The following is a 13,270-nucleotide window of genomic DNA, read 5'->3' as shown; positions in this document are numbered from 1 at the left end:
AATTATGTTAAGATTGGTTAAAAAATATTTTAATGCAGGTCTTAATGATAACTAAAAAATATTGTAGGCCTATTGATTTATTTATTATTTTTTTTTTGGTTGAGATTTTAAAGTAGATGTTTTATACTGAAGGGTGATTTGATTGTTTTCCTTTTTATTCAACAGGATGAGTAGTGCTCGTGTAAGAAATTCTAATTATTATTGGCTTGGTATTTGCTTTACAAAATGGAGTTCATATGTATAATCCCCTCTTCTATTCAAACAAATAAAATAAATGAGCAAACAAACCTTTATCGCTTATCATTTAACAGATAACATTTTATAATTTTTAAGATTCGTTTTAGGCTTTATAAAATTAATGCTGGAGAAACGATTCCCGATATATTGTGTTGTTCATACATCCAAACAAACTGTTGCGTATTTTGAACCAATTGTAAATATGCATATCAACACATTTTTTTATTTTATTTTCAACGGTTTGGAGTTCAATAGATGACATCAAAAACAACACAAACAAATCTATTATTTGTGGACTTTTACTTTGGAAACACACCGAAAACAACAATCTTCCGGTGGCTGGCTCTGTTGGAAATTCTGATAGGGTTGCCATTTTCACTCAATATAAAAACAAAACAAAACAAAACCATTCTTTAGTAAACGCAGACCGCACAATGAGTTTATCTGCGAATATTAAACACCAGAGAAAAAACCACTAGAGTAAAAAATGGCTGACCCTGTGATGATGGGGAGCGGATCTTTAAACTCCGGAAGCGTAAATATCTCCTTTCATTTTTCTTGCTTGCAGTCTGCTAGCTTAGCCAAACAACTGTTTAAATATAAGGCATGTTTAAGGGAAAATGTTTCCTATATTTAAAAGTAGACACTATTTCATATGCACATTTTTTTTATTATGTTATGCATAAATAGAAACGACATGTGGTCAATACATTTGCTGAGCTATCTAGTAACAGTGGAGTGTATGTTAGCATAAAGTCTAAAACTTAGTGGTCTTGCATCATATGCCCAGAAATGATGTTGGAATACAGACACATACCCAAAAAGTTCCCTAAAATGTTTAACTTGTCTCACAGTTTGACCAGGCTGGAAAACCAGCAAAACATCTAAGGCTGGTTTTAACTTTTTGATTAGAACCATAAATAGCAGGAACCTACACTTGTTTTTGAGACAGCCAAACAATTGCCTTATTTATTTTTTTAATAATGCAGATAAGAAAAAAATTTGCATGGGACATCCTGCTCTTTAATACTCTGTTCTTTTAATAATCGCAGCGCTCTGGGAGCAGTAAGACCAGCACAAGTCCTACAGAGAACTATCAGCTGGCTCGGAGACGCACATTGCAGGTGGTGGTCAGCTCTCTGCTGACCGAGTGTGGCTTTGAGAGCGCTGAGAAAGCTGCGGTGGAGACACTCACTGAGATGATGCAGAGCTGTGAGTCCTTTATTTGTCATAAGAAGGTCACCTGTGAGGCTTGTCAAATGTTTAGCTTGGACATCAGACCATGTTTATACCAGAAGTTTATTTTATGTGGTTTTTCTTATCGAGAGTCTCATTGTCTTGTGATAGATATCACTGAGGTTGGACGATGTGCAAAGGCAAACTGTGAGCACACAGCTAGAAGCACCCCTACACTCTCTGATGTGGTCATCACTCTGGTCGAAATGGGTAGGTTCCCCTTTAATCGATATATAGTTAAAGTAGAAAAGATTTCACTTCTTTACAAATCCCCTAAAAACTACAAAAATGTACAGACTTTTGCGTGCACACAAGAAACTTTTCAAATTTGATGTCTACCTTAACAAAAGACAGTTTGAGCACTTTTTCTGTGTCAGTCTTTTTTAAATGGACCCTTGAACTTACAAAAAAGACAATTCACAAATTTAGCCCATTTCACAGCAGTTTCTCAGCCATCACAGAGGATAAGTGGACATAAGGCTGTGATTTTAGAGGTATACTGCCCTAACGACAGCCAAAATAGATCTGTGTTAATGTGTGAGCATGCAAAAAATGTCTGTAAAAAGTCTTCTTTTTTCCCCCCAAGTTTCTTTTAAGGTCCCTTAAGGGGCTCTGTACTTCTCTTTGTGGTTGAATCATTTTCATCTGAGCTTTACTTTGCCACATTTGCAGGTTTTAATGTGGATACTCTTCCAGTGTATGCCAAAAGATCACAAAGGATGGTCATAACTGCACGTATGTTTTTCACCAATATTTCTATTTATTTTATATAATCTGCTTTGACTGTTCCTTTTTAAATGTATAACACTTCTGCTTTAAACAGCTCCAGTAACAAATGCTCCAGTGGTCCCAAAAGCCCTCATGGCTGGACACAAGCGCACTCATCCACCACACATCCCCAGCCACTTCCCAGAGTTCCCAGATCCTCATACATACATCAAAACACCAGTAAGTCCTCTATTGATAACCAGTCGCCATGTTATTGTGCAACTTAACTCAGCTTAACAACCGCTAACATTAAGCACATAGATTCAGCATCTCTCACTTTTGTGTTTTAGACCTTTCGAGAGCCTGTATCAGATTACCAGGTGGTGAGAGAGAAGGCGGCATCACAAAGGAGAGATGTGGAGCGTGCTCTCACACGCTTCATGGCCAAGACCGGAGAGACACAAAGCCTTTTCAAGGATGACATCAGTGCATTTCCTTGTGAGTTTTTCTGTTGTTTCCCATTATACTTTGACTGACCTTTTACCTTCCTAATGAATGTTTATTCATCTGTCAGTGATCGCTGCAAGGCCGAGCTCCATCCCTTACTTGAGCGCCCTGCTGCCCTCTGAACTCGAGCTACAGACCCTGGAGGAGACGGATTCATCCGAGCAGGACGACCAGACAGACACAGAGAACAACCCCAGTCACATCATTCAGGCAAGCCGAAAGCTTTTTTCCTTGTCAAAATGTTTGTTATGCAAGAAAATGTTTGCTTGTCCGTTGTTTTTCTATATTTTTTATACTAATAATAAATAATAAAATAAATTTATTAAAGTGCTTATTTACACACTCACACACGCACTTAGGGGTGTAACGATACACGTATTTGTATTGAACCGTTGTACGAGGCTTTCGGTACGCATTTTTGATACATTTTTTTGAAAATGTATTCATTATTTTCATTCCATTTCTAGGATGACTCGGGTGCAGATAAGGAGAACGCAGTGCTGCCACCTGGTGGTGCTGTGCCTACAGGGAAGGCCAATGAGGAAAACATGATTGACAACCCATACCTACGGCCAGTCAAAAAGCCCAAAGTGAGAAGGAAAAAATGAAAATGATTTCACTCAGCTACTTCTACATCAGCAGGTTATGACGAATGATGACTTCTTAGCACTTGCTAATCAAATTGTGCCCATTGAAGTAACAGCTAACACACTGAGGAGTCTTCAACAACCGCAATTTGGAAACAGTGGCGGCCCATCATGTTATTGACGTTGGATTCATATGACAGACTGTTCTGTACATCTCACAAATTTTAGATGGAATTCACACAGGCAACTTCCCTTAAGAGTAACACTCCCTACAGTAGTTTGTTTTGATAAGCCTTCCCTTGAAATGTCATTTAGTTTTTACAGTTCTCCACACATCAAAAACATGACATTCTCTTTTGATTTGTGCCTATTTGTTACTCATTTGTGAATGATGGTAATACATGTGTTTTATTGTTTATTTTAAGCTGTTGTTTCAAAAGGACAAGTTGAAAATTAAACCAGAACGTGGGGATAAAGTAAACATCTCCATTAGAAACATGTGTCCTGTGTCGTGTTACTTTACTCACTACTACGTTAGTTAAATTTTAAGTAATGTGCCTGGATTGATTCAAATATAGGACACTTCAAAAATACGTTTTCAAACTGGACATATGAAATTGGAGACGAGTAGAATTTCTCTTTTAAAGCTTTAATGTTTGTATACGTTGAGAATCACACTGCATTTTTGAGGTAGTATTTTAGAGTGATCAGTAAAACAAGCTCAGATATGCCACCCTGTTCCTCTGTTTCCTAAAATCTTTGTCATGGAGGAGCTGTATGGACAAAACACATGAAGTTAATAATGAAAAGAATATATCAGCTAAGAACAGCTCAACAGACTGTTGTGTAGATACTGTTATTGCTTCTTAGATTCGTATTTGCAGAAGAGTTTCAGACATATCTGTACCTCTGTCCGCAGTGCTCTTCTCTCCAGCAACGGCACTTTTGACCAGTCTGGAGAGCCGAATTTCATTGGCCACGACACCCTTTTGTTTAGGATGGTATTGTGAGCATATGCCCCTGGACTAAAAAAAAAGATATACATAGAAAGTCTGGGATTCTTTTACTTTAAACCTGGATTTAAACATTTTAGGATGTTCTTGAAATACAGAAGCACATAGATGCTCGGGAGAACATAACCATCAGGTTCACATAGGCTTCTTGTGGAGTTCAAGATGGTCTTTCTGAAATTCATGCTGATTTTTAAGTTCAACATTCAGAGACTTGTTTTTGGTAATGTGATTTGTAACGCAAAACAAGTAAATTACAAAAATCTTTATTGCTTTAGCTATCCTTTGCCTCAAACCAGTAGATAAATAATTAGAATAAATAAGGGGGAAATTCATTTTAAAATGAGTGGTTCTCAAGGGAGCAGAGGCATGCAAATAAATAAAAAAAGTACATTTTTACAATATTTTATTCATATTTTACTTAACTGGAAAAATCACGGAGCCTTCGATTATTGTTGAGGACAATGGAGCCAGAAAGGTTGACAACTTTACTTTTGTTCTAGATTAGTTTCTTAGGTGACCAAAGCTTTTGATAGACTCATAGTCAAATGTTAAAAAAGATCATACCCAGGGGTGGAGTCTGCATTCGAAGGTCTGTGTCTTACTGTGGTACTATTGAATGGAGTTTTTCCTGGAGGACACACTTTAGACTGCGCCCAGTCCTGCTGGTATTTCTGTGGTGAAGGGGTGGCTGTCTATAAAAACAGGCGACGCAATTTTTCAAAACAAAGTAAATGGTTGTGATTTTACTCAGAATTGCATAAAAGGCCTAACGTTACCTTAAATGGAGGCAGAAAGCGTGGTGCAGTGCGGGCTCCTAACACATATCCCCTCTTACTCTCAGGTCTGTGTTGGAGGTCATATATAAGAGTGCCCACCTGTGAACGGAAAAGTTAGATGTAAAGAAGAACACGTTGTTTAACGCTGTGCAGTCCGTAACTTTTGGAGTTCTAGCAGTTAGTAAACAGAACTGCATTCATATTGCGGAAGAACATTGTAGCCGGAACTACTTCTCTGTGTTTATGTCATGAGTGGTTAGTAAGTTAACGTAAAATTACCGGTGTGATTCAGGATAAGACACTTTCATAATGTTCTCGTTTTTTATGATCTACTTTTTGTAAATTTTTAACACAAAAAAAGTTTACGGACTGCAGCTTTAACTTATAAGTTACTAACTGCCCTGCTTTCCTGCATACCGTGTGGTTGTCGTACCATCCAGGTCCTAGACCTAGTTCCTTGGAGCCAGCAGTTGAGCAGCCCATGCGATTAGGTGCAAAGTGCGTTGGGAACATAAGACGCTTCTGGCAGCTGCCGAACGCGAACAGTGGAGCTTGAACGTTGTTAAAAAAAAAAAAAAACAATTTGTAAATTTCATTTTTGGTTTCAAAAGATGTTTAGTAATGGGTAAAATTACCTGGGGACCGTGTCGCCATAGCGTCCTGGATGTTTACTGGTAACCATGAGAACGAACCAGGTGCTTTTTTTACAGGCTTTCAGAATGTGCAAAATGTTAGTAATTTTTGCAAAATAATAAGAAATATTAAAATATAAACTTTTAGCACCAGTCTGATTAAACTGTTTTACATAACAGATGCATAAATAAAACAGTTTAATCAGGCTGGTGATTTAATCAGATTGGTGACATAAAGTGCATTTTTATATTCTAGCTATACAAAAACATATCCACAAGACAAAATTATAGCTTGATATTCAAAAGTTGATATTGATACGGTCTTGATACCGTGTCCTGCGTTATGTGGATAATAGTTTCTGTGATGTTTTTGCAATGATCAGTTTGCAATGTTCTTCAGAAAATTTCCCCAGGTCCGGCACATTCATTGGTTTTCCAGCCTCTTTTCCATATTTGAACACTCCCTGCTCTTTTTACACTAATATAATGACAATTGAGGGACTCATATGCAATTGCAAAGGGTGAAAATTCCCCTATAAATAAATAATACAGACACACACACAAACGCACACATTTCGAACATAAAATGAGAAAAACGTACGACAATAGCTTTAATGATATTGACTGATGTTATAGATTACATTTTATTATAATTGTTGTTTACAACATGTCATTGAATATGTTTTTGCTGTTCTTATTGCTTTTAAAATGTGTAACATTCAAAACTCATCATTTGAAGAAAAATAAACACAACAGTTATCTGTAGCCTTGTGCAAACTTATTCAATGGAATTAGACTTCTAGAATGTTCTTTCAAGAGCAAAAATAATATTTTTAATTTTGTAGTTTTTCTTATCATATCCTGCAAATGTCTTCGGAAACTCCTTTCCTCTATTTACTGAAGCACATTAGTTTAGCCACTGATGTGCTTTGGTTAAATGGACTGTATTTATATAGCGCTTTCACAGACCCAATGGCCACCAAAATTTGCCTCACATTCACCTATTCATACACACACGGCAGTGGACGCATTCATACACATACAAGGCGCCATCCAGCTCGCCGGGAGCAGCTGGGGTTAGGTGTTTTGCTCATGGACACCTCGACACTTTTTGGTTTGTGGACAACTTACATGAATCACTGAGCCACTGCCTAAAACGTCAATCCAAACATCACCTCAGTTAAGTTATGATGACATATTCACCGCTCGAAAATGTTTTTAAGAAATTGGTAAATCGATCAAATGTCTGTGTTGCAAGGCGGAAACACTATTAAGCTACAAAGGTCAGCTGCAATCTGTTTATCTGTAACAATAACAGCATTAATGCTAGTGATAAAAATGTTGATTAGTCATATGTTAAGGACTGCCAACATAGAAAGCTATTTTAACTTTTATTCATTTCCAGGATATGAATTCTTGATATCTATAATAATTTTTTTTACTAGTGAAATGTCTCCATAGGCTCCCATTCAAAATCAAGTGTTGATATCAAGAATTGTTTTCTTACTAGTAGAAATATAATTTTTAATATCAATAATCTAATTTAAAAGGATTTTTTTTTTCTACAAAAAAAAAATCCACTGTTGTAGCCTATGTATGGCAACATATCTTAAACCCATACCGGGTGACATCAAGATCCTCTATTTAATTTTACTCATAAGGTTTTTGAACCGCTCTTAGTATGACCCATCGCCTAGGACCTGTTTGCCTTGGGAGACCCTACCAGGGGCATATAGCCCCAGACAACATAGCTCCTAGGGTCGTTCGGGTACTCAAACCCCTCCACCACGTTAAGGTTGCAGTTCAAGGAGAGGCAAAGGCAAAAAAATCATTGCGAGTCGGACTGCTAACGTGACCAGTAAGCAAGCTGATGATCAGATGTGTTTTATTAGGAAGAGATCCAACAAAAACATCAAAAATAGGAAGAAATAGGATTGGAAAACACTTTCCTGGACTGTCCGAGATGAGCACAGAACACGGTGACTGGAAAGCTCTGGATGTGTGAATGCACAAAAGCAGGCAATACCGTAACAAGAACAAATTTTTCAGAAATTTTATTTAATCTAAAGGTGACTGAACTTTAAAACAAAACAAAGCAATATAATAGGATATCATAGAATCATAAAACATTTTCAAAGTACAATCAATCAAGTTAACAATAAACGATTGACCTGTTTGTCTTCATATCCTTATGTGGTTCTTTTTTTTTACCGTAAACAGATATTTGTGGGTCTGTGTTTGTTACAAGAAAGCTGATGAGTTGAATTAGATGTGTTTGATTCAAAATGTGCTTGATTTTTTTTTTTTTTTTGAATAAAAACATCAAAAACATGTTGTGTCTGCAGAAACAGGATTGGGGAACACTTTGCTGGACTGTCCGAGATGAGCACAGAAAACGGTGACGGGAAAGCTCTGGGAGAGTGAATGTACAAAAGCAGGCAATCAATTCAAAATCGCCATTGTGTTTTCAGTTTTGAAATAAAGATTTTAGGTGGGTCCCTTATGCAGATTGTGGAGGACTTTAAATATTTGGGCCTTTGGCGCGACTCAAACTTTACCTTTAAGATACACATTGATAATATCATTCGGAAAGTATATGGATGTTAATAAATTACGCATTAGTTGTTTAATGCATTCGGCTTATTATTTATTATTATACTTTAATATATGTGCTATGTTAATTGTGGTGCAAGGGCAGGTGAGCAAGTTTCGTCTTTCACTGTGTGGCTAACCTTTGTGTCTATATAGGTGCAGGACCCCCATAAAAATGAGATGATACATCAAGGGGTTATGCGGAAATAAATTCAATTCAATTCAATCACGTTAACAGTAAACGTTTGACCTGTTAGTTATCATACTGTATCATCATGCGTTTCTTTTTCCGCATTTGTTATCTGTAAACAGATAACGGGGTCTGTGTTTGTTATAAATACTGTGTGCACATGTGTCTCCTTAAAAGAATTCAAGAGTTTTCCTTTTGTTCAGACATTCAAATAGTCTATACATTCAACATGCTGGTGCAAAAGCTAAGCTGGATCACTTGTAAGTATTGATTTGGAATCAATTCAACTTGCATGATTTAAAATGTTCAGTTTTTCAATTTATTGCTTTTTGATTTTCAGTGTTGCTGTTTCTATATCAACAAGGTAAGGCAGTTGACAATTATTTATAGTCTCTTCCCTTTAAAGGTGCAAAGTGTAATTTTTTTGACAGAAATGCAATACAAGATCCATAACTATGAGTACAGTGGTGTATAAAGACCTCAATGAACCACTTTATTTTTATTACCTTAGAATGAGACATTTATATTTACATACAGTATAACCAGATGTTACTGTTTTTGATTGGCTTACAATGTAACCAATGATTTGAATGATCCGAACCACTAAATGCCGCTAAATTCTACACACTGCACCTTTAAATAAAAAAGACATGCAATTTATTCATGTCATTTTATATCATCTCGCCTAAACAAAATGTTTCCTCTCTGCAGGTGCGGAAGCAAAAAGAACACTGATCTGTGGAGGAGGGTCTGCGTACCTCAGCTGTGGTGAGTAATTCAGTCATTTTTGAGTTTTAGCCTTTTGTGTCTAAATAGAGATAGACCAGAAGCAAGACAGTAACAGGATGAGGAGGGGATCTTGAGCCTGGAGTTTAACCATATACAGTGTGCTTAAACTTTTACCACAATTCTCATGTTCATTTTTTCTTTTCTTTTTTCTTGAAATGTGTCAGAGATGGGATACATAAAGGTCATTAATGCCAACTATGGGCGAACTGATCCCACAACATGCGCTAGCGGGAAACCAACTAATCAGATCTCAAATACACACTGCTTCCAAGAAACATCCCTCTATACAATGTCCAAACGGTAGGATTAACACATAGCACACACACAAAAAAAGGGCGACACTTCACTTGAAGGGGTGTGCATAAGACTAACATGACACCTTCATAATCATGACAAGTTTTATGCATGTTTGTGAAAACTGTCATTAAGTGTCATTCGCTCAGTTAGGACATTTTTAATAAAAATATGACATTGTTTGACACCTTGACATAAACCAATACATCATAACCTGTCAGTGTCTTTGTCATGACAACTTGACATTACTAAGACAACACAATCTGTCACAATCATTAATTATCAAACTTAAGAAACCACTTAGCTTTAATGGTTAACATTTACATTAAACTATCAGGTGGTTGGTTTAGACATCGGATGTCATGAAGCCATTATATCTTTTTAATGACAAATTAAATTAGCACTGTTGTTGAGGTCACAAAAAATATTCATGACACAGATATTTGTTATAATGGCCTCATGTCAAAGCCAACCACATGACAGTTTAACTTCAAGTTGTCATGACAAAGACACTGACAGGTTATGATGTTATGGTTTATGTCAAGATTTCATAACAAAGACATCTTAAACAATGTCATATTTGCATTCAAAATGTCATTATTGAGCGAAAGACACTTGCTGCATGCATAAACCCTACTTCATATTCAAAACATATGTAATGTCATGGTTTTGAAGGTGTCATGTACTGGAAGTCTTATGCACACCCCTTCAAGTAAAGTGTTACCAAAAAAAGTTTTTATTTAGTAATTATTTTGTCTATATTAAAGCTATGTAACTTGACATTGTCTGTCCCATGAATCAGGTGTGATGGAAGAAGGAGCTGTTCTGTTCTTGCAGAGAGCTCTGTTTTCTCTGATCCTTGTTTTGGGACTTATAAGTATCTGGATGTAACTTATGACTGTATCCCAGCAAGTAAGCCAGTGGTTTTATACTAGCTAATTTTATGCTAGATTTTGAAATTGATAATATTTATCATACATTTCTATAATGTTTTCTTTTCTATGCATATTTTTTTTAGAAAGAAGTATAATCTGCGAAGAAACCCAAAGCATCATTATCTGTGGTAAGATCTATTTTTTCTTTCTGTAAGTTTTTTTTTTTCTATGCTGAGACATACTGTAGCTTAAAAAAGGTACAACATTTGGTTTAGCCCCTAAGGTCCTCAGTCCAGCTACAGTGTATGGTGTCACAAATTATTGTTTTAAAATGTGCTGTTTTTGTTTCAAAAGACACTGGCACTATTCATGTTCATCATGCCAATTATGGACGTCGGGATCTTATAACCTGCCCTCATAAATTAGCAACCTCGCCACACTGTTACTCTCCTCAGACCAGCAGCCTGCGTTCCAGGTACATCAGCTACACTTCATCTTGAGTCACTTAAGACATCAGAACACGTACATAAAATTCAATCTTCAACATTATGCATTCAACATTATTGCTAACATTACGCAAAATATACATACGGGACAATTAGGGGTGGATGAAATACTGGTAGGAATTTGTCAACCACTAGAGATTTTTATTATTGTTATGCTCATCTGATTGTAACAAAAGTGGATCATTTGGATTCGTTTTTTAAGAGATAAAAAGCTTAAAATAAGAAATTTTAAATCATTCAAGTGCAATAAAGAACTTAATTCGATATGAACGACGCAATTTCTGAGAGATTTTTTTTGTGCACACCAGAAGCATGCGCACATAAAGCCGCTGGTCACACAGCCGCTTGGCAGCTTATTGAACAGTTAAATACACACACTTATGTGTTAAAATGCCAATCTCTGCAAGTATATTTAAACACAGTTGGTTATGTCTTATGTGAAAGCGGTGCAACTTGTACAGTATGAAATGACACGGTGTTAGAATGTTAACTAGATGCTTATAATTTATCATTTCATTTCAGCGTTTGAGGGGAAATGTCAAATGGTGATGGGAAACACGTGAATTAGAGTGTGAAACGTTAGCGTACGAATACAAGGATTAATTGATAACTTTATTTACAGCAAAAATTACTATATAATAATTATTATAATAGTAAAATTACTAGTATTGCGATATAAGATTGTAGTCACATCACCCACCATTATACTGTAGATTTTGTCAGTCATCCTGTATATTAAATTACCAAAAAATTATTTGAGTTTAAATTTGATTATATGAGAGAAACAAATAGATCTCAGACTGATACACAAGGTAATAATAATAAATAATATTTTTGTTTGCTGTTTTTTAAGGTGCGATGGGAGGACGTCTTGTCATCTACATGCTTCAAGTTATGACTTCTCTGATCAATGTTGGGATGTCTATAAGTATTTGGAAGTGACGTACATCTGTAAATAATATTGTGATTATCCCGGGCTATATTATAGATTTTAAATACACGCTAATATAGTTTTTGGTCTATTCATTCATTCATTCATTCCTCAGCAAGGAACAAGGAGCATTCCAAACAAAACAATACGTTGAAATATGGGTTAATCTTAAAATAAATGAATGATTATAATGAATGTTTGATAATTATTAATGATCATGTGTCAACAAACAAGAATAATGGAAGCTAAGATGTTTCCAAAAAGTGAAAAAAATGGCTTCATGTTGTAAATACATAGTATACTTTTTCATGATTTTTTCTTCTTTTAACTTTGTATTGACTTTGTGGTATTCTAAATCTGTTTTATTTTCATCATTTATGTTAAACTGTAAGGCTGGAAGCTTACAGTGTTATTTTGAACCAATAAATTGTAACAAAAGGCAGTTGAAGGATGGCGTGTATAATTCAAATATTTATCTGACTCCAATATTATTAATCTGACTCCATTAAAGTTGTTATTCTTTAACCTCTAACCTCTTTAAAGGTAAATGTCTTTCTTAGCACAAATAGGAAAATGTAAGATTTAACCTGAACGTTTAGATAACAAAAGTTATTGCTTTAGCGTTCAATGTCAGTGATAAAAGGAAAGATTCATAAAGACTTTTAAGCAGGCAAAGTTAAAAATTTAGTTGCGTGTTGGAACAATGTACTGTAAAGAAAACTGAAGAGGCCGTAAAAGGCTTTGTGTTATGCACTGGTGTGCGGGAGTGGCGGGTTTAAGCCTTTCTCCAAGATCAACAGTTACCTTTCCGTCTTATACCCTGAGTAGTGTGAAAACATCTTGTAGAAGAATCTGTAACAAAAGCTGTGTTTGTTTGATTTGTTCAATTTCACTCTAAAGACTTCCTAATATGCATACTGAAATGTTTCCTGTCTTGTGTTAGACTTGTATGTTGTAGTTTTCCTTTTAATTTTCTTACTGTTTGGCACCTCTTGACTGTTTCCCAGCCGTGCCTTGTTAAATAACCCTTGTCCATGTGTATGCATCCTGAAGCGATGCTAGGGGAGTATTAGCAGCAGTAGCTGTGTAACTTGAGGACTAGTCTTCTCCCACAGCTTCACACAACTGAGACGCCTGACCTTGTGCTGCCCAGAGCAGAAATTCAACACAGCAAAATAAACCAGTGTTTATGGGAAATTTAGCCAGTTGAACACCACCTAACTAAGAGCCAAGCTCTTAACACTATTCCATGGCAGTGTGTGTCCTCATGTTGCACAGCGGTCATCCATAGATGGATAGATAATGAACCGAGTGGTATAATTATAGGTTACATAAAAGTGCATAAATATTCAACTATTATACTGTATGTATTTACAGATTTGATGTAATGAGGAAAA

General features: G+C 36.0%; 4 protein-coding genes across 5 annotated transcripts in view; 2 read left to right on the top strand and 2 right to left on the bottom strand.

Annotated features, from left to right (window-relative positions):
• Positions 1–549: 549 nt before the first annotated feature.
• On the top strand, positions 550–3,775 carry taf8 (TAF8 RNA polymerase II, TATA box binding protein (TBP)-associated factor). Its single transcript, XM_039652189.2, has 8 exons — positions 550–772; positions 1,290–1,449; positions 1,585–1,683; positions 2,146–2,208; positions 2,297–2,421; positions 2,532–2,679; positions 2,756–2,898; positions 3,156–3,775. The coding sequence occupies exons 1-8, from the start codon at positions 725–727 to the stop codon at positions 3,294–3,296; spliced, it is 927 nt and encodes a 308-aa protein (XP_039508123.1). The 5' UTR covers positions 550–724; the 3' UTR covers positions 3,297–3,775.
• Positions 3,776–3,908: 133 nt separating this feature from the next.
• Positions 3,909–5,830, bottom strand: LOC120463247 (ciliary microtubule-associated protein 3). 2 transcript variants are annotated; one of them, XM_039652192.2, is made up of 6 exons: positions 5,700–5,830; positions 5,482–5,615; positions 5,065–5,163; positions 4,853–4,959; positions 4,183–4,300; positions 3,909–4,048 (listed from the first exon to the last, which is right to left on the bottom strand). In XM_039652192.2, the coding sequence occupies exons 1-6, from the start codon at positions 5,716–5,718 to the stop codon at positions 3,983–3,985; spliced, it is 543 nt and encodes a 180-aa protein (XP_039508126.2). In that variant the 5' UTR covers positions 5,719–5,830; the 3' UTR covers positions 3,909–3,982. The 2 variants fall into 2 exon arrangements, with proteins under 2 accessions (XP_039508126.2, XP_039508125.2); XM_039652191.2 differs by having other exon boundaries at positions 4,853–4,980; positions 5,700–5,820.
• A 2,256-nt stretch (positions 5,831–8,086) lies between these two features.
• The window catches only part of gtsf1 (gametocyte specific factor 1), a 45,317-nt gene continuing 40,133 nt past the window's right edge, over positions 8,087–13,270 (bottom strand). The window contains exon 8 of the mRNA XM_089124130.1: positions 8,087–8,108. Coding sequence (XP_088980256.1) covers positions 8,107–8,108 — 2 coding nt within the window. The 3' untranslated portion in view covers positions 8,087–8,106. The remainder of the gene's footprint in view (positions 8,109–13,270) is intronic.
• On the top strand, positions 8,630–12,313 carry LOC120463246 (L-rhamnose-binding lectin CSL2). The gene is made up of 8 exons (XM_039652190.2): positions 8,630–8,738; positions 8,819–8,842; positions 9,190–9,246; positions 9,432–9,567; positions 10,364–10,473; positions 10,580–10,624; positions 10,791–10,911; positions 11,796–12,313. The coding sequence occupies exons 1-8, from the start codon at positions 8,639–8,641 to the stop codon at positions 11,899–11,901; spliced, it is 699 nt and encodes a 232-aa protein (XP_039508124.2). The 5' UTR covers positions 8,630–8,638; the 3' UTR covers positions 11,902–12,313.

The sequence above is a fragment of the Pimephales promelas genome, chromosome 20 (genome assembly GCF_988280905.1).
Source record: "Pimephales promelas chromosome 20, fPimPro1.hap1.1, whole genome shotgun sequence".
Lineage (NCBI taxonomy): Eukaryota > Metazoa > Chordata > Actinopteri > Cypriniformes > Leuciscidae > Pimephales > Pimephales promelas.
This window is presented reverse-complemented; position numbering and strand designations above follow the sequence as displayed.

Coding starts and splice junctions, on each gene's coding strand:
- LOC120463247 (XM_039652191.2), bottom strand. Junction 4,301..4,852: donor AATGCAGACTCCACCCCTGG/GTATGATCTTTT, acceptor CTTTTTTTTTAG/TCCAGGGGCATATGCTCACA. Junction 4,049..4,182: donor GAAGAGCACTGCGGACAGAG/GTACAGATATGT, acceptor TTGTCCATACAG/CTCCTCCATGACAAAGATTT.
- taf8 (XM_039652189.2), top strand. CDS start 725: ATGGCTGACCCTGTGATGATGGGGAGCGGATCTTTAAACTCCGGAAGC. Junction 773..1,289: donor GATCTTTAAACTCCGGAAGC/GTAAATATCTCC, acceptor TAATAATCGCAG/CGCTCTGGGAGCAGTAAGAC. Junction 1,684..2,145: donor CATCACTCTGGTCGAAATGG/GTAGGTTCCCCT, acceptor CCACATTTGCAG/GTTTTAATGTGGATACTCTT.
- LOC120463246 (XM_039652190.2), top strand. CDS start 8,639: ATGTGTCTCCTTAAAAGAATTCAAGAGTTTTCCTTTTGTTCAGACATT. Junction 8,843..9,189: donor GCTGTTTCTATATCAACAAG/GTAAGGCAGTTG, acceptor TCCTCTCTGCAG/GTGCGGAAGCAAAAAGAACA. Junction 10,474..10,579: donor TTATGACTGTATCCCAGCAA/GTAAGCCAGTGG, acceptor TATTTTTTTTAG/AAAGAAGTATAATCTGCGAA.